This window comes from Siphateles boraxobius, unplaced genomic scaffold (genome assembly GCF_051911475.1).
Source record: "Siphateles boraxobius isolate OS27281-9 unplaced genomic scaffold, OSU_SipBor_1 130, whole genome shotgun sequence".
Classification (NCBI taxonomy): Eukaryota; Metazoa; Chordata; class Actinopteri; order Cypriniformes; family Leuciscidae; genus Siphateles; species Siphateles boraxobius.
The window spans coordinates 39,971,907-39,993,503 of record NW_027508734.1 but is presented as its reverse complement, the minus strand read 5'-3'; the positions used below and the strand labels follow the sequence as shown (position 1 = coordinate 39,993,503).

Below are 21,597 nucleotides of genomic sequence, written 5' to 3'. Positions count from 1 at the left end.
TCAAATAAATGCTGTTCTTCTGAACTTTCTATTCATCAGCCATTACTCCAGAATCAAAGATTGGAGTAATTGCTGCTAAAAAAAAAAAAACAGCGTTGCCATCACAGGAATAGATTATATTTTAAAATACATTCAAATGCAAAACTATTTTTAGAAAAAAATATATTATTCTTATTTTATTTTTTATCTCACCGACACCAAACTTTTGCTTGGTAGTGTAAGTGAACACAAATGGAGGGACATGATGACATAATTGGACGAGTAGGTGGAAGACAGACACGCTTCAGAGAGTGCATTAGTGAGCAAATGAGTGACTGGCAGGAGGAGGATAAAATGGAGGTATACAGGAAGGAGGTGGAGAGAGAGTGTTCTTGACTGCACCTGCGGCCCTGCTGTGTTGTGTAGCCGCTCTACAGGATCGTGCACCTGAGCAGCACCTGGTCACAATCAGAGGCCCGACACACACACACCTGCCTCCAACACTACACACCAGGGAGCCAGAACAAAGTATACATCCTCAGCCTTAAGGAATAATTAAAAAGCAAATAAATAAATAAATCACATGCAGTACGAGATGCGAACAGATAAGCCGAGCACTGGGAAAAATCTTTTTTCCCTTTCCCTCGGCTGAACAAAAGGATAGCGAGATGCATCTTGGCATCACTGTGTTCTGCTCCTCTTGTGCACGCAGAAAAAAAAAACACAGCCGGGGTACAAAACGCTCTGCACACTTTGCATTGTCACTAAATGACTGCATAATTTCATTTCCTGGAAAGCCATTAGGTTTCATCAAAGGAGATGAGAAACAGATGAGAACAATTCTCTTATGCATGGAGAATTCATTTAGCGGCGCGGCATGCACGGGAGCGCCACGCTAACACCGCACACACTGCAGGCAGAGAGTTGGGATGCAAATTTCAGAAATTAGTGTGCCGTTCCACAATTATTTTGCACATGGCGTAAGTGCACCGAGAGAGATTAAATGACTGCAAACCACCTGTGTGACACACTCAAAACAATGAGTTAATCCAGGCATGCAGTCAAAACTGCAGTAGGATACTGTGTGATATGAACCGAATACATCATTCCACTAAAGGAACTGGACTGCCTAAAAGTTATACTGTGGCTTTAGAAACAAACTTTTGCACAATATAAGGTTGTGATTGAGATTGAATGTTGATTTTCCTTTATTCAGAATTCAATAAATTCAAGTGATACTGATAAACTGATAAAAGTCATACACCAATAATTGTCAGAGATTCTATTTTGACTAAATGAATATAACACTAAAAATTACAATCAATCATTATTAATGCTACAAGTAAATCTAGGCATCACAACATTAATATCTTAACAGTATGAAAAATGCACATTCATTTTCATATTCATTTTGAGATTTGTTATAGATTAAATTTACCAGTATCATTAAATTATTAGTAATTTTAAACAAACAAAAAAATCCCTAAAAACAGCCACTAGCCAATATGGTACCAATATTGTAATGATGCTGAAAATTCAGCTTTGCTGAAATGAATATATTTTAAAATATAGTAAAATAGTAAACAATTATTAGCTGTAATAATATTTCAAAGTATTACTGTTTTTACTGTATGCATAATCAAATAGATGCAGCCTTGGTGAGAATAAAAAACTTCTTTAAAAAAAAACATTGAAAAATCTGACCGATTCTTGTCTGACCAAACTGACCACAAACTGCTTGAACGGCAATTATTTTCTTACTTTGTGATTACTGAATGTAATTATTGAAATTAAAACATTTTACACAATATTTATTCAAAATGATTTGAAGAGTTATTGTGGTGTGATAGCCATCACTAGTAAAGCAGTCTAAGAATCTGAGACTCCTTTCACACAGTTCACCTTTGCGTTCTGTTGCTAAGGCTACATCATTTGGGAAGGCGAGAACAACAGCAACACTTCAACAATATCTACTGCCGTCTTCGTACAGCGCTCCTGTGAGAGGACCGTTTAGGTGCCAGACCAGCCATGATCTTCTCTGGGGAAGAGACAGAAATGGAGATTTGACCCGGGGGAGCGTTGGTGAACCTTCTAATGTCCCAGGTGAGAAACACAAGCTCCTGGGTTACATTTAGACCAACTAATAGATTTTATCTAGCAGGCGATATCACACGGGTGCAATCACTAGACGTGTCTTCTGAGATCAGCTCTGACGTACACAGCTAAATAAAGATGAGTACAGAAGGCAAAGTCTTACTGAATTACTTCAGTAGTGAGCAGGGCTGTGTGTGTGTGTTGCTTATAATAAGCAGTTTAAACAGAGAGGATGTGCGGCAGGCCACAGGAACGTGAGTGCATCCACAAGACAGTCAGCATTGTTAAAAATATAGACAGGCACATGGATTGAAATGCTGGCGAATGACAAACACACAGTCAGAGAGAGAGAGAGAGAGAGAGAGAGAGAGAGAGAGAGAGAGAGAGAGAGAGAGAGAGAGAGAGAGAGAGAGAGAGAGAGAGAGAGAGAGAGAGAGAGAGAGAGAGAGAGAGAGAGAGAGAGCGAGAGAGCGAGAGAGCGAGAGAGAGAGAGAGGCTAGATCTAAACCAGCTGAAATCTTTCTTGAGTTACTTGCGGAAGAACACAACAGCAAAAAGAGAATGTCCTTGTAATATCTTCTGTCTCTCTTTGATTCTCAGCCATCAGTGTGAATGAAAGCAGAAATACAGAATTTCACAAAGAGATGGTAACTTCACTGACTTCATCTAACGTCCTCTTCTCTCTCATCTCAAACTTTCATCTCATCAGAGAGTGTGTAAAGTCAAATATTCAATCCATGTCATCTTGAAATAAAATCAAGATGCTTGATGAAAAAAAAAAAGCAGTAAAAAAGGCAGCAAATGCAAAAGATGAATGTAATAGCTGCATGAGGGCGCTAGACCGATTGAGGTAAAGTGAGATCATAATAAAGGTCACGGATGATTTTTTACACATTTTCATTTTAAATTAGCAATGTAACAGACGTAGCAACAGATCTTTTCTTCCTTATTATGACGCACTGTATATCCGATTTATAATTGATAATTATAAAAGAAAAAAATGTAGGACAGGTACTTGGTTCAATCCATCGGTTGTAGATTGGAGGCAGATGTCTGGAGAAAGAAAGGGACTGGGTTTAAACGGACTAAATGATTGGAGACGTACAGTATACGTCACCAGACAGAAGTCTTTAGTTTCACCAGAAAATTGAGTTATAACTGAGTTTTGAGAAAATTGAGTTTTGATTAAAAAAACTCACGTGGTAAAAAATTAAACACGCATGGGTGAATAAGATCCTTAACGTCGTCATGAAACAGAGTTGCAGTAGTCTTTTCTTCCCTATTGTGACTTTCTTCCCAGGACTCCATCGAAGAAGAGATTTCAATGGGACCTTCCGGGTAAAAGAAAGGATAAATACAAAGTTCTGTTGTGAAACTCTAGATGGCGCAGGCCAATCGGTCCTTAACTTAACCTGCTTGCAATCACATCATTCTCTATAGGGCATAGCTGGGCATAGCACGCTTACAGAAACCCTCCACCTTCCCCAGCTCCACCTGTATAGATCTGCTACAAGTAATTCATGTATGCTCTATTGTACTTATACTCCCAAATGCAGCAGCAGCGTAGCAGATCTATTCTGCAAAGACCCAATACATCAACATTGTCATACCCATTACCATGACAAACACTCTGAGAGGCTGACCTAAAGGTTGACTAAATTAAATTCTAACAGATTTAAAATGTATAGTCTTGCTCTTACAGGATATCTGACTAAAATATTGACGATTCCTGTCCAATCAGTTTTTATCCAATCAGATTATCTTTACAATAAGAATGTTCCTCCCCAAACATGAAGCAAATCATGGTTCATGGATGTAAGAATATTAAAAATGCATCCTGTTTTGGCAAAAACGCAGGTATACATGAAAATGCACTTGTAAAATAATTTCATGGGGTCTGCAAACATGATAATCTTATCTCAAAGTACTACACTTGTATTGTTATGTGAAAAAATGTAGTGAAGCATCAAAATAAATCTTTTACCCAAAACGAAATTAAAGTTTTCATTGAGCCTCTTTCTTTTCATTGGGTAGGCTAATTGAACTCAATATGCTGTTCAGAGTGTCGTGTTCTCAGGTGATAAATAAAACCAGTTAGCAGTAAAGTTCCTCGGCAACAATACATATCTCATCACTCCATATTTCAACTGAACAATTTTTACATATTACTACTTTAGCATCCTTTTTGGCTACGATGAAGTGCATCCACCCTTCTGAGATGTTCACCTGTTGTAGCTTTTCCAAGTTCTGTGCATGAAATAGACATGCTGACGTGATCATAACGCACCATCGGAGAAGTGCTTATTATTACACGTTACTGTTTCATCAATGGTTTCAGCCCTCTAAAACCAATTCAGTCAAAAGAAGATTCAGTCATTTTTTATTTTACTGCATCACTAAAACATTTTCAAAGTATTCAAAATGTGGATGGAAGGAAGACAACTGTATGAATCATTGTTGTTATAATTCTGCAGGTTTCCATGGAGTTCTTCAGCCGCAGATTCCGCTTGGTCCAGTCTTTGGCCATTTAACAGCAGGCTTCGGGACAAAAGGATGACTGGAAATGAGCGTGACCTGACAGTCCAGAACTAAACTCCAGCGGTGGTGAGCGTTTCGCCAGGAAACACAGCTTCCTGAGATCATGTATGCGCGTTATTCCCATCTAATGCAAATCACAAGCTTCCCCTGAGCTCCAGAGCAAAAAGCTTCACCTTAGACTTCAGGACGTTTACAGCAAAACACATGTACAACTGATTGCGGCGTTTTTTCCCCATGAACATTCAATTTAAAACTCATGTACCGTGTTTTGTTGTCGACCGTTTCATCAAGTCTAAAGCCAGGCCAGCTCTGTCTGTGCCAACTGTTACACATTGAGTTTGGAATGTCAACAAAGTACTAAACTAATTTGTCTTTTGTGATGGTAATCTGTTTGCCCAGTAAATACTGGCTGCGCTGAAGAAGCAGGATTCTCTATGTGCATGCAGATTTCTTCTTAATCTAAAGCTGCATTAAGCCTTATTAAATATTGCTTAAAACTTCAACTTAGAGTCAGCATTATGCAACACGCTCCATCCTCACATTACACACGAACGCGCACACAGACGGTGTGCTACGGTTGGCTGATCAATGTTATTCCAAATTGATTATAGGGTTAAATTGTGATACAAATTAGATTTAGGCTTCGGAAAACGGAACAGAAATAGTTTATATGTTGTGCAGAACTGAATTTTTATTGGACAATGTTTGTGATCATGCATTACTCGATGTCTTCAGCTGCTGCGTCAGAGGATTGTGTACAGCGCAGGACGGTTTTAGCCATCACAGTGTTGGTGCCACGTGCATGCCGAGAGACGAGGACTGGAGGATGCTTGGTAAGAGGATTGGAACAGGGCGCCGGCACGTGCGCCCCAGACTGACTGACCTCTGACCTCGACACTGACACAGACCCTCCCATGGGCTTTCTTCAAGCATACACAGACACATGGGGAAATACACACTACACACTCACCCCAGGGGTCTAAATGCGCCATATAGAAAGATGATGCAACAAAGAGAAATATCTATCCATTCAGACACAAACCTCTAAGGAAATGCACAGTAAAGGCGGATGCCGGATAGGAATCACATTTTGCACCTAACATCTGATGTGTAGTTCATACATAAGCTCAGATCCAATACAACAGAACAGTGTGACCTTTAAAATGGATCTCCATTATTCAGAACAAGCAGCAGTTACTCTAATTAAAATGTTATGTCAAATAAACAGTCATTACCAGCCATCTGCCTAGCACTATAAACTGTAACATGTTCATTATCATACACAATAGCTGACCCCAGGTAACCCAAAGCTGCTATCAACATGTCATACTTCACTTAGAGAGCGCATGGAACCAGGTCAACGCATTCAGCTCCCACAGGCATATTTAAGACTACTAAATGAAGCATTCAAATTCAACTGCTTAATGTGATAATGGTTTATAAAAGCAAATCTGAGGCGTTTCTTACATTAACGGCGTGGACATACAAGGTTGTATTAGCGTTAAGAATCCACCGGTTAAATTTCCGCTACATCTTATATATCACTTATTTATGTGTGTGATTTAAAAAGCAAGCTTTTATCAACCGCAAACAGTTTGAAAAGGTAAACAAACAAGTTCCAGCCTACGATTTCTATTTCCTTCAAGAAATTGCAGACCACCGGGATTTGTCTCGAGATAATCCACTTAGATTACCACGGCTCTGTTTTTAAACGGCACACGCAGGAAAAAAATGGGTCACATAAACCCCCGAGTAACTCATAGGCCAGGGTTCCCTCAGAAATGCCATTTGTGTGATGGTAATGCTTAATTGTATTACATTCACATTCGAGCTCTGCCTTTTTCATTGGTGAGTAATAACCTTTCAGAGATGATTTAATGAGGTTGCTCCGGAATGGGTAATTCCATGTAAATCCCAGATATTACTGCTGAAATTCAATTTGATAAGACTCGGCCTTCTCGTCCAATCCCAGCAAGATAGCGCAGGCAATTTAGCCATGCAATCAGATTGTCTAATTCCCTGACACATCATTGTTCCAGATCATTTCCATATTTTGCTAGTTATAGGCATAATTAGTGCTGCATCAACAGCACAGAGGAAAACCAAACATCCTCCCTACCTCCACCACCCACAAACACACGCACAAGACACACACACACACGCCGATCAATTGGCATAGAGATAACATTTAGTTTCGGTGGGCTTCGTGCAATAGCACCCATCCGTAAACTTGCCACCTTACATGGCAACCGGTCTCCAGGGTGATGCTACAAAGAGCCGGGGTTCAGCAGCCCATAAAGCTGTCATGTGCGTGCACATCACAATAGCGGCAGACACAGAGACCTCAGATATAACAACATCCATCAATCACGTTCAAGAGATAAAGAGTCTATTGTGACTCTAATCAAGCCATTTCACCTGATAAATATCTATGGCTACTATATATTTTTATAATTAACAATCATTTCTTAAATGTTAATATATATAAAATGTACAATTTAAAGGCTAGAATCACCTCAACTGTCATGAAAAAGTCTGGGTCACACGCAGTAATAGATGAAAAAAAAAACTTGCACATGACAATGACAAAATAATCCACAACATCAACATGTTCCAAAATTACACAACAGAAATAAGCGTGTGCAACTTTCAGAATCTGCACTGCACGTCATCTTGATGCTGAATAATGTGTATTATGCTTTGTGTCTGTGGAGTCAGCAAACAAGCAGTAAAAACAAGGGACCAAACAAGCACAAACTGATACAGATGGAAAATTATTTGAAACATTTTTGGAAGCAAAAGAGGAAGTGGAGCGAGTTCAGTAGAGTTTTTTACACACCTCTTCGGAAAGAGGGGAGAGATTTGAGAGAGCCCGTGGCTGAAGGGGTTTGTGTGTGTAAAATGATCTTTGGCCCATCTGTTTGTTTCACTACCACTCCTGAAACCCTTCCTTCTCTCTCTCTCTCTCTCTCTCTCCCTCTCTCTCTCTCTCTCTCTCTTCGCTTCTCACTCTTCTCTGCAAAAATGCTGTGTGCCATTGGAAGAAGCCAGTGGCTTTTCTGCTAGCTAGAAGACAGTCTTTTGTGATGGAAAACTGTACTGATGGTGTGACTTCCACCCTGGGGGAGGGTCAACTCCTGAAGACAGTCACACCACAGGAAGATTCAGAAATTGGGGACAGATGTGAAAGCAGCAGCAGCAAAAAAATATATAAAAATTGTGTAATGATAATATTATTAATGATAATAATATTATATACAATTAATTATGTATAATATAATATATAATATTACATATGAATATTATTGGTCGGTGTAGTTGTGTAGTCAATTCATGAACAAATGACTAAATAATGAATAGATTAAAAAAGACACATCTGTGTGAATCATTCTGACAAATTCTTCAGTGAATCTGTCAAGGCACTTACTGAATCTGACTAACTCACTAAACGGCAAGTCAGCATGATTTTCATTTTTAACTCAAAAAGAAGCATGAATATTTTTCTTATATAATAAATAATATTAAATAATAACAATGTATATTTTTCAAAAAGTCGTATATAAAAAATAATAATACTTTTATTCAGCAAGGATGCCTTTAATTATTCAAAAGTGACAGTAAAGACATTTATAATGTTACAAAAATTTAATATTTCAAATAAATGCTGTTCTTTTGACGTTTCTTTCATCATAGAATCCTGAAAAAAAATTATTAGCGTTTCCACAAAAATATTAGGCAGCACAACTGTTTTCGACATTGATTATAATAAGAAATGTTTCTTGAGCATCAAATCATAGTATTGGAATGATCTTTGAAGGATCATGTGACACTGAAGACTGGAGTAATGATACTGAAAATTCAGCTTTGCCATAACAGGAATAAATTACACTTTTAAATATATTATAATAGGAAACAGTTATTTTTAATTGTAATAATATATCACGCTATTACAGTTTTTACTGTATTTCTGATCAAATGAATGCAGCTTTGCTGAGCATAAGAGACGATATACATTTATTAAATACACGACAACACCCTCACCCATCTCTGGCACTTCCTGTGGTGACTGCCTTCAGAGAGAAGCGTCTGATCGGTTCACACATTGCTAAATGGATTGATGACAGAAAGATGGGTGTGAAAGAGGAACGGGTTGGATACTCACCCATTATGCTGGAGCTCATGAAAGGTGTTGGGGACAATCCTTCATGGGACACTAATCGACTGTCACTCAAGTGATCAGCATAATGAGTGCTGTCTCCAAACCCCTGGAGGAAAGAGATCACAGCATTAAACACATTATTAGCTGGACCTGCTAATTGAGTGCTATGACACTCCTCTAATTACTGGGGAAAAAAGAGGGGAGCACAAATGGTCAACTGTCCCCCGAAACGATCGATATTTCTCCACTCTCCTCATTAAAAAACACTTTCTGCAAAGTCTTTGATGAATTTCATTAAAAGGGCAAACAAAAGAACTGAGGAGAAGATAGCGCTTGTGCTGCGATTGTGTAATTGTAATTAAGTTAATGGGGCACAAACAACAACAAAAAAACGGCTATTAAAACATTTGCATTTATCAACAAAATTCATGTCACATTAAAATAGTTTATTTGATCCCGTTCTCTTTAATGTGAACACACTGCCATTCTACACAGTGATATAACAATAATTCAGGCATTATTTTTATTAGACTTCTAAGCATTAAAAATGATGTTGATTATTATGATCAGTGTCACTACTAGCGCACATCTTTAGAGATGCTGCTAGAAGTTTCTAGCTTGGTTGTGAATGCCGTTGCTAGGCAACATTTTGGTTTTGTGTGGCAATCCTACTTTTTGTCGCACTTCATTCATGATGATATTTCTGTCAAGTGCGAGACTGGTAAGGATTGTGTGCATGCAAAACGGCGGTATGATGCATCAGAAAATGACATAAAACTGATGAAGTGAGGCATTTACAAGAGCTCGACACAGATCAGGTCTTTATGCCAAAAGCCTGCTTGTACTTAAAAAAGTAGAATAAATAAGTCAGGTTCTCTCCTCGGCAGCTGAGGTCTGCCCTTTCATGACCGTTATCAGCTTTAGGGGGCTTAGGTCTAAATATCGGTCACAGTGTGGGCCTTTAAAACTCATGAGTCCCCCCCAATAAAGATACTCTGTGGCTGTGTTAATCCTGGAGCCGGTGAAAATCCGCCTGGCGCTACAGTCAAATGTGTCCCCAAAACTATATTAACTCTCTCCTGCGGGGCCTACAGCTGCCGGCTGTACATTACTCTGGGCTTTTCCTTCTCCGCTTTCAAAAATATATATATCATGGACTATTACTATCAGTGTTTTTGTGTCTGTTTTTCAAACAGATGAAGATTGAGTAATTTCAAAGGCAGCGGAGTGTTGTGTGGGGCAGAATCGATTTGGAGAGGTTCCCTATCGCGTCCCTGCCGTTTGTGTTAATAACGCTATGAACTGCCTGACTAATAGCTTCTCCCCTGAAGAGACACAGTGGGAGGGGGTGGGAGGCAAAAACAAGCCCCTGAACTGCACTGTGCTCCCCAGCAATTTGGTAAGCATGATTTAGTAAGCTTTCCAACTAAAGGACGGTGCACAGATGCAGGCACAAATATAATTAAAAGGATAGCTCACCAAAAAAAACCTAAATATTCTGTCATCAGTAACTCGCCCTCATGTTGTTCCAAACCCATAAGATTTTCGTTATCTTCAGAACACAAATAAAGATATTTTTAATGAAACCTGAGAGATTACTGTCCCTCCATTTAAGTTCCTTAACACCAAAACTTTCAAGCTTCAAAAACTTCCTAAAGACCTTGTGAATATAATCCATACAAATCAAGCAGTTTAATAGTAGAGGTGGAGAATGCGACCAAAATCTTATTTCGGGACATGATAAATTTTATTTCACAATAAAGACATACATCACGATATAGTCATTACTGTTACTTTGTTTAAGTTTTGTTATTAAAAATAAGAACAAAGACGCAAATTACAAACAATAGGACAAATAAAATAGACAACGATATAAATAAAAAAACTAAGCTTTTCAGGTACAGTAGGTTTATTTAATTTAGTAATTAATACTTGAGATGTTCATTTAAATTTTTTTCCCCCCTAACCGACAACCGAAGCTTGTTAACTGATCACTAACCATTAACCGACAAGATTGTTAAATTAGATATTAAATTCAATTAGAATGAATAAGTGTCTGTGACCCTTTCAAATATCAGGGATCTGTTTTCCAGGGGTTTAGTTTTACATGTGCAAATAGCAGCATAAACAAGACAACATGAGGATACGCACATCGTCACGTAAAGCACCTGCAGCGCTTCTGTGAACAAGGAAAAACAGAATCAAATCATATATAATAAAGGAATAAATATATTCCACTTAAATAATTAACAGATTAGCAAAACGAAAGAAAAAAGTAGTAGGCTATATGCTGAGTTTCGGTTCATTTTTGTGAAGCCCTCCAAAAACAGGTTCATGGAAAGGAAACCTTTTATTTTTAATTCCTGTTCAGTTCTGAATAGCGTTACATTGAAAGGATTTATTGTGGAGTGAGGGGAACTAAAATAGCCTATAGCTATGTTTATAGTACTTATAATGTTTGGAAACATTTCACTTTATTTACAGTTAATGTACATTAATGTAATAATAAAATGCAACTTCCACGCAAATTATCTGTTTTCTCCCCCTTATAAAACCCCAATTTTTCATGCATAGCTTTTTTTTAAAACATGCAGCAAGGGTTTTCAAAAAAATCTTGAAAAATTGCTTTTTAAACTATTCATACTTTGCAACCGCGTGACTGCCATGGATACCTGGCGGGCAACAAACGCTGACAAAATAGCCAATACTACAATCAATTATATAGTGAGGCTATTTTGTTTCCATAGCACATTAGCAAAACGTTTAATGACACTAATAACACTAAAAACAACACAATTACTAAATATGAATAATATCACTAAAATGATATAGGCCTAAAAACAGTCTTTAGTTCACGAACAGCACAACTCTGCCATCTGTGAAAATCAAAAGCAGCTTCAAAAACTTGTTTAAAAAGAAATATTCTTCTCATTTTTTACTGTCATTAATGTAGGTCCACAAGAGAAATATTAAGCCAGTAAATTAAGATAGTCGTCACTATACCGTTATATCCATCGTAGTTTCTGAAGGTGATGATACACAGGGCAACTTTTTGAGCAATGTTGCTGGGCAATCCTGCCGAGCGATTGTTGCTTGTGCACTTTCACATTGAAAATGGGCAATAAATTTCTCTCTGGATAATTTAGATCGGTCGTGGGCCCTGTGTCTCATCTGGTTGCCCGTTGACGGCAACATTGCCCAGCAACATTGCCCAAAAAGTTGCCCCGTGTATCATCACTTTGAGAGAACGCGGCGTTAATGCAGCGACAGATGCTGAAAGCTCAGTCCGTTTCTACTTTCACTTTCGGGGAATGAGCGCGTTTACATGCACGTTCTTAACACGATTATGCTGAATAATAGAGCATCCAAATGCACAACAACTATCTGGCATGTCGTTACAAAACACCAACTTTTGTATATTAAAACTGGCGACGTCCTGGCAAGATCCTTGATTAGTTTACTGGGTTTCGTTGCTAGAGAACGACGTTCTTGCCTGCCAGCCAGTACTTGTGACGCTACGTGAAAAGTATGAATTTAACCAATAGTATTAATTGGTCAAAATTCGTACTGTTGGTTAACAGGTAACCAGTTTATTATGAGCATCCCTAATTAATACTACAGAAATTGAACGTCAAATGTGCAAGCGCCACATTGAGGCTTTTTGCACTTCATAACTATTTTTAACATCATGCATGTCTTGATTTTTATTTTCTTATTCATGCAAGCTTCTTTATCACTCTGAGTCAATAACTTCAAATAGTACTGCGTAACTATTTACATATTACAATATTTACAATATTTAGCGCGATATCAACGATATAGTTCCCTAACCATAGACCCTTTATATCGTTGTCAATATATATCCGTCATTCCACCCATGTGTAAATCCAAGTCTTGATTTATATTATTAACAGATTTAATTTAAGCTTTTATTCACATAAAAGCACTGATCAATGTTCATAGATCTCATCAAATATGGTAAACACAGAAGTTCAACTACTTGCTTATCGTGCGAGAACAAACCTCACTGGTTCTTGTGGAAGCTCAATTGTGTTTATACGTTGAGGGTTAGTACATTTTCGGTCGAACTATCCCTTTAACCTCTTTATTATCCATATTTTCCTTCCTGGCCTTTCGAGAATGTCCAATGTCATTTGCCAGAGTGTCAGAAAAGGACAGTGGATGGGAAGATGAGACGTTGAGGCGATCGGTGAGAGCATTAGATCATCAATCACTGCTGCCTTGTGATCTCTGAATGCACGGCTTGTTGCGCGTGCTCTCGCTGTCACTGGCGAATGCTTAGTCTGTTTTAAATAGCTAGCACGTTGCAAACCAGCATTCCGTTCAAGAAAAAAATATCTCAGATGCTCCTTCACATCCCAGGTGAATGCCCTGGTGCCGTTTTAAGGCGTTGGGGATGGATGATAGTGGAGTGATGGACGGGAGCGAGGCATTACGGGACAGCGGGGAGCGCGGCAGAGGTGGTCGGGCTGTCAGATGGAAGGCCTGAAGCCACGGCTGCCCAGGATGTGATGCCTGGCTGTGGGCCAAGGTCAGCTGGCCGGGGCTCCAGTCTGTTCACAGTCCACTAATCACATGCGTACAGAGAGGGAGAAGGAGGGAGAGAGAGTCGCTTTTGTGAAAAAGAGCCTGCTTAAAATGGTTCACATCCGTGCGAGAGAACAAGGGAAGCATTAGTCGATAGGATTCTGTGTTCTTTGCAGAAAACACAGAAATACAGAAAAGCCGTAGCCTCTTTTAGTTATCGGATAGGACATCTGAGTGCAGCAAGACTGTGAAAAAGTAACGGGACGGATGAAGACGCAGATTAAATCTTTAGCAGGCACTTCACAGCAACCAGCTGCAGCTCTGTTGAAGCTCTTGTGGCTTTTTAAGGGTAAACCACAAAAAAAAAACTGTGCATCAGATTCTCACGATAAGATCAAACCTCAGACAATAGCTTTCTAACTTTGTTGTTAGCCATGAGCAATGGACACTTCTGCGATTCAATTAATATCAGCAAGTAAGTCTGAACAGTAACTTGTGAGTTTTACAGCTAGAATACACTACACAACTTTTAAAATCTGTTCAGATTTTAAACGCAAGACATCATACACTTGCTGTCTTTGTAAATGGTTACAGAACAACTTGATAACTGAGGGGCACACCAGACTTTAAGGATGTTCCGAACACAACAAACTCACACAAAAACATGCACTTTGTTTCTAGGAGACATGTGACAAATGAAAACAATATGTGTTCTAAAATCGGCTCAGCTCGAGTCTGTGACCATCATACACCATGCGATTTTCTGGCTCTGACTTTGAGCAACTAGCGCAGACACGTCCAAACTAAAAATCTGAGCAAAATTCTGGGCAAAATCTGTATTGTAAAAGTGTATTCCAGGCTTAAAATTCTTAAAAAACTGTTTAACTCACAGACTTTGTGATTTTAATTCTGTCCGAATTGAAGACATCTGTGTTTTTCTTACATACTCTCTCAAAAAATTATGTAGCAAATGACCTGCTGGGTTTCGTCTAACTCTGGGGTCCTGTGAGAAATCTAATCATGTCCGGATAGGAACGTCTATGATTACCGTATATTATTTTTTCACAATGCTTTTCCTCATTTAATTTGACCTTCGTCAAAAACCATAACTAAACAAAAATGTCTTGTTGCGCTGCCTGATGCACATTCATTATGCATTGAATGCGAGTAAAATGTGAGTGCGAGTTTTTTTATTTTTTTTATCCGGAGAGTCTGATCATGAACAGAACAGTTCAGAGTGGCCACTATAAACAGGAATGATCTTTATTTTATTACATTCCCTTTAATACCTTCTCTTAATTATATACATTACCATTCAAAGGTTTGGGGGTCTGCAAGATGTAAATGTTTCTGGAATGACTCACCAAGGCTGCACTTATTTGATAAAAAATGCAGTAAAAACAGTAACATTGTGATTATTGTATTATTGTAACGGTTTTCTATTTGAAAATATGTTAAAATGAAATTTAGTCCTTTGATGGTAAAGCTGAATTTTCAGCATAATTACTCAGAAATCATTCTAATATGATGATTTGCTGTTCAATAAACATTTCTTATTATTGTCAATGATCAAAACGTTTGGGTGAAATTATGATATTCATTTTTTAATATAATCTTATTGACCCCAAACTTTTGAACGGTGGAGTACATAATGAATATCACACATGCAGTGTTATTTATTTCAACAGGATTTGTGATGCATGTACATGATGAAATAACAGATGAACTCTGTTAATAATGTTGAACTAATCCTGTCTGAATAGAGTCAAACTCAAGTTGAGAGGAAACTTCACCATTCTCTGGCTTAAAATGTGCCATACAGCATTGGAGACGGATTCATCACTATAAGGGGGAAAGTTATGGCCATTTGTGAAAATAAGTGAGGCAAATTTTCATTGCTGAAGGCACTTGCTTGGAAATTATGATGATTATATTGTAGGTTAAATGCTTAGTAAATGACAAAATACTTATACTAATTTCTCTTTGTAAAAGCAAGCACTCCGACTCACACAGTATTTTAGTATAGTTAAACACTTAGATTGTGTTTACCTGATGCGTGCGTGCGTGTGTGTGTGTAGGTGCAAACAGCTGTCTTCTGATCCCATCCCCAGCAATGTCAAAACTACTAATTTCCATGCTCCTAGAGCAAAGATATCTCATGCGTCTCCGTCTTATAATTCAAATCAGGCCATGGGCGCAGCCATCGCCTATAGAAGTGCTGAGGGGAAGGGCATCGGAAATAAACAAGACAATGTGGTGTGAGAGCCTCTGACATTTGACTGATTTCTGATAGGAAGTGACAGGAGATTGACATGAAATGAAATTCATACAGGGCACCCTGAACACACCACCGTGGAAAAGACAAACAAACAAATAGGAAGCGAGATATCTGCACTAGGGTTGCACCGTAAAATAAAAATCACAACCATGGTTGATTTTTTTTTTCTTATTTTGATGAGGTGAATTTCATTTGCATGCATGAAAATCAATCTGATTCTGAGCTTATTGTATGTCTGAAATGCATCAAAGCTTCCCGCACCAACTGGGTTCAGCCACACACGCCGAGCATGGAAAAACTTCAAGCATTTGTTATTTGTCATGAGTACTAATAATATATAAATCATAACGTCAAGTAGTCTGCATGTGCACTTTCATCTGTCTCTTCTAACAAACTGAATAAACAAAAACATTTCCTTTTTTGATTTTGAAGGACAAAAAGATATTTTCTTTAGTGTGCTCTTTGAGTGGAGCAGCTGCTGTATAATGCTTCTCAATAGTCATTAAGAAAAATTAGAGAAAAGCCAGAGAATATTTTACAGAATGGAACTAAGGAAATGGGGGAAAAGGAAAAACAAGAATTAGTTATGAGTGAATTTCTTCCAATTAGGGCATCTCTCAGGCAACTTTCTGTTATAAAAAATTGTTGTTTGCTAGGGTATGGCAACATGGCCAAAAAAAAAAAAAAAAAAAAAAAAATAATAATATATATATATATATATATATATCAGTTGATATCAATAATTATCACAATAAATGTCAAAAGGCAGATTTTTGCTCCTGAGTGAAAGTTGTAGAAACCAGACCGTCAATATAAAATGTATTGTCAGAAAATGATAAAAACTTGCCAAACAGGTGAACATTTCATAAATCTGAGGTAGAATATTCAAAACATTTATAATGATAAAAAAAAAATGTCTACGTCAAAAATGAGTAAACTTAAGTAAAATGCGTTTAAGTTTTAAGTCCCCCTTTGGTGAAATCAATTTTTTTATTTTGTTTATATGTCTATGTAGTGTTTTTAATATGCTTTAAGACAAACCTTGTGCAAATTCATACGTTTTTCCTCCTTAAAACCGTAGTGAACCAAAGACAGTCTCAAAAACACGCTTTGAAATAACTGGTGTTTCTGACGTCACAAACTACCTTGTAACCAATCACGTCATCGTGTGATCATCAATGAGTGGATCTCTAAGCTGGTGTGAGTGAGTGGAGGCGGGGCTAGTTTGCATATTCATAGAACCGCGTATACTAAATGAGGGACCGTTACATTCAAGCTATTTTAAGGCATGATGATTTTTTTTTTCAAGGAAAAATATTTTTTTTTTATCAAAGATGAGTTTTAAGGGACAAAATTATTGACTACAGGATGAATTTAACAAAATAAATATCTTAATAGAAAAATGTATTTCTTAGTTTCAGCATGTTAATGTTTTAAATTCTGAAACGGGTTTGTGTTGCCTGACTTTGATGGCATGTATATTTGGCACAGTTTGCATTGCAGGATATATATATATAACATGTTACGTCTCTTAGAAATGTACATTTGACAGTAGCTAGATATTATACATTTAGATCATTATAACCATATGTAAAACCACACATATGGCACCTCAGTACTATAGAAAAATGTAAATGGTATTTGTTCTGAAAAACAGTACAAATTCTAAAGCTTAACAAAAAATACTGTAATTATATTCTATTACTCATTTAATACATCTACATTTATAATATAATAAAATGTGATATGAATATCCCCCAGTTAGTGTTACTACAGTAAATCCATGGTAAATGACGGTGATTTGTAGATTGAAAACTCTGTTGGACTCATCTCTCAGTAGTGATATTATGGTAATAGAAACCCTGTAAGCAAATCAGACACTAATGTTTCATTTCGCTGAGGACAGATAACACTGAACTGGACAAATGGAAATGCACCGCAGTGTTGTCATCGCATTAGCTGTCATGTGTGTGTGTATGTGGCGAGTGAGTTGAGGTGAGGCGAGACGAGGCAAGACCGGTCTTACCCTAGAGGACTCATAGGACGGGCTGGACTGGCCACCTGAGGCCCATGATGCTTGGCTTGTCCTTTCATCCATACCTGTCCAAAACACAGATTCACAACTCCATCAATGCCCACCCAATACAACCTTAACACAGCGACAACCACAGACATCAATAAAAAAAAGATTGTTCATCAGGTTGCTTCAAATAAAAAAAAATTATTATTATTTGGGCTGTTGATATACCATTCATTTAGTATATTATATATAAAAAAAATAATGCAATAAGAACTAAATCAATCATGTACACAGATCCATATGTCTGTGTGAAGAGAATTATATATAGTTGGTAGAATAGTTAGTATAGCATATAAACGTTTGGTTGGGGGGGGGGGGGGGGGCTCTTCCACTTTAGTTAATAAATAGAGAGTTTTTAAGGTATGTTTAGAAAGAAAAACATGCCTCAAAAATAAAAGATTTATTTGCACTCCAAATAAACAGAAAAAACTTTTTCCTGCCAAACAACTTGATAAAAGAAGCTGAAAGAACATAACTTTGAATTGTTGACTAAGACTAAACCTTAATAATACAATAAAGTATAAGTTGAAGAGGAAAAATCGGAACTTGAAAATAAGAAAATGTTTCCTTGGCAACTAAATGAAAAATAAATAGGTTTAAGCTGGAGTATTAAAATGACAAAATATCTGAAATAGCCTAAAAGTAACTGAAGGCTATACAGACTTATTAAAAATAGCAGCTGAAGAAAGAAACTCATACAGGGTTGGAACAGCTTGAGAGTGAGTAAATGATGACGGATTTTCATTTTTGGGTGAACTATCCATTTAGTTAAAGGTTCTATGTTCCCTCACAGTAAACCAAAACTGCAGTGTATATGACGCATTACTGATGACTGTATTTATGAGACTGATCAACATCAGCAAACTTCCAAGTTTAAATCTAATGAAACATGTTGATAATAAAACACTAGAAAAATACTACACCTGGTGAAACTTTAAATGGTCCGGGGCAGCTGTATTCTGCTGCATTTTAGTGGGACTAAATGATCTCATGTATTATTTACTAATGCATTCACTGACTGATAATTAAATTGCATGTATTTTCTTAAACGAAAATGGGGGAGGGGTCAGTATTTCCCATCATCATTCTCTGCTAGACTTATGAAAATGCTTTCCAGGGCCAACTGTTTACACTACAGAACACGTGAGGAGTGGAAAGGTTGAGCTCATGGCGAGTGGTCGTGTCCAGCATGGCTCTCTTGGCAGGAGTAAAGAAAGAGAGCAGCGGAGCCGTTAATCCGCTACGCTTCCATTCAAACGCTGCACTTTACAAGCCGGCCATGGCGCGTCATTTATTTTGCTTCACATAAATCACTTTCAAAAACGCATCGCTCCCTTTCCCGCGCTGATGAGCCTGTGCCGGTGCAGCCGGGCCGCTCGGAGTTGTCAGTGATGTATTGCCGAAGCTCATCAAAATAGCTGAGCGCTGAAAGTTTGATAAACCTCATATTTTACAATGCCTCTCGTTTCAAAAGACAGCCACAAAAAAAACACAGTAACGGATAAATAAATAAAAACGTAAAGTTGACGCAATTGACTTGATTCAACATCTGGTATGTGATGAACAAAAACAATATCTGGCTTTGAAAATTACATTTGGCTGAGGCTGTTGGGTAAAGATATATGATTTCTGGCTTCTTCAGGCTGTTTGAGCCAATATTGTTGGGCAGGTAACATCATTCCGCTCTTCAGTCTCGTGTAGGAGCCTCAAAATTGCAGAGGAAGAAAACATCAATATCTCTCTACACTATTGACATTCCATGCGTGTCATTTCAACAATTCTTTTTTTATCTGATTCCAGCCCATTATAACATGGATCAAATGCGAGTAAACAATCGGGGGGAATTATGGTGGTCTTAAACACTGACGCTGAGCAGAGGGTTAAAAAAGCATACAAATGCACAAATGTGTAGTGTTGTTTTCATAATAATGTCGACCATATGCAAAACTGTAAGTGATCTTTGTACTGCATTGCTGAGCGTTATATAAACTGAAATCACTAATCAACTGAACAGTTGCATATAGTGAACAAATTATTTACACGCGCACAAAGAAAGTTTGATTGCTGTTTACTAATCTTATACATCCATACATGCATACTTCCCTTTCTTTCCTATCCATTCATCTTTCTTTTCATCTGTCATTTCTTTTATCTTTTTTATCATCCTTTTTCTTTCCTTCCATCTATCCTTCCTTCTTACTATTTCCATTCATCCATCTTTTATCTCTTTTCTTACATCCATCCATCCATGTATCCTTCCTGCATTCTATGCACTCATCCATCCTTCTTTCTTTCCCTTTCTTTTAATTCATCCACTCACCTTTCATTTTTATACATCCTTTCTTGTTTCTATCATCCATTCTTCTTTCTTTTCTTTTCTTTGAATACATCATCTTTATTTTTTAATTCAACCATACATCTATCCTTCCTTCTTTCTTTTCACTCATCAATACTTCTCTTTCCAATTCTTTCAATCCATCCACCCAAATTTTTGTATCTACCATTCCTTATTTCTCATCCATCCATCTCTTTTATTTCTATCTATTCTTCCTTATTTCGTTCTTTCCCTTTCTTTCAATCCATCTATCCTTCTTTCTTTTTATGTAATCCTTTTCTTGTTTTTATCTTCCCTTTCTTCCAATCCTTTTCCATCCATCTATCTTTCTATTTGTCCTTCTTCCTTTTTCTTTCTATCAATTTATCCATCCAATATAGGCCTATCTTATACACAATTTCTGCCCTCACATGATTAAAAGAGGCACATAAATAGCTTCAAGTTAAAAAAGGCGAGAGGGAGAGAGAGAGAGAGAGAGTGAGAGAGTTCCTCTTTTTACCAACACAAGGTCTACATAATAATTGTGTGTGTGTGTGTGTGTGTGTGTGTGTGTGTGTGTGTGTGTGTGTGTGTGTGTGTGTGTGTGTGTGTGTGTGTGTGTGTGTGTGTGTGTGTGGTCTGGTCTAATGCCAGAGACAGTGTACACAGACCAGAGTCGTGTGTGTAGCAGAGCAGGTCAGTCACCACAGGGGCCTTTTAAACTCAGACTGGGCTTTTTCTCTCATTTAACACACCCCAATAAAATAGCATGTTTCTGGATAGTGTTTTGGTGAAATGAAGGAAAATATTTCTGACACAATATTAGGTAAACAGGGTCATATTTTAGGTCACATGTTAAGACTTATAATCAGAGCACAATAATAAAATACTAAATAAATGGGAAACAAGAGCAAACATTAGATTATGAGGCAGATATGAGGCTGGAAGGTGCAATTCATTCAGTGTCAGAGGTGGAATGTGTAAAAGGGGAGACATGTGTTTAGTATTTTAAACAGAGGAAATTACCTCATAGGGAAGTTCCTCTCTGGGACCATTGAGGAATTTCGTATATATATATTTATGACTATCCATCAGTTTTATTCCTGCAAAAATGATCAAATCAGCATGTCTAATATAAATATCAAATAAACAAATAATCTTGCTCATATGAGAAGCGCTGGGTATAACAAGCTAACTCTGACAGGTTTCACAGAGAAACAGAAAGAGTGTGTGTGTGTGTGTGTGTGTGTGTGTGTGTGAGTGAGTGAGTGAGTGAGTGAGTGAGTGAGTGAGTGAGTGAGTGAGTGAGTGAGTGAGTGAGTGAGTGAGTGAGTGAGTGAGAGAGAGAGAGAGAGAGAGAGAGAGAGAGAGAGAGAGAGAGAGAGAGAGAGAGAGAGAGAGAGAGAGAGAGAGAGAGAGAAATAGCCTCCTCCTTTCTGTGGTTTAGTATGTTATGAGTCAGCTGCTCAATTTAACCATCTGCCAAATCACTGAGGACCGATGTCATGAGATGTTCTACGTCAAGGTCAGTGATTAAAAAACTTGCCATTTCCCGAATGGCTTATTTACAACTGTTCTTTTTACTTGAGCCAGTCTAGCAGTGCAGA

General features: G+C 37.7%; 1 protein-coding gene across 7 annotated transcripts in view; it reads right to left on the bottom strand.

Moving 5' to 3' along the window:
- The window catches only part of tcf12 (transcription factor 12), a 114,628-nt gene that overhangs the window by 70,678 nt on the left and 22,353 nt on the right, over nucleotides 1-21,597 (bottom strand). For 4 of the 7 annotated variants that reach the window (XM_077229450.1, XM_077229449.1, XM_077229447.1 and 1 more), the window contains exons 4-5: nucleotides 17,623-17,696; nucleotides 8,774-8,876 (exon numbers count right to left, since the gene is read on the bottom strand). In XM_077229450.1, coding sequence (XP_077085565.1) covers nucleotides 8,774-8,876; nucleotides 17,623-17,696 — 177 coding nt within the window. The remainder of the gene's footprint in view (nucleotides 1-8,773; nucleotides 8,877-17,622; nucleotides 17,697-21,597) is intronic. The other 3 variants (XM_077229453.1, XM_077229451.1, XM_077229452.1) reach the window with 1 other exon arrangement.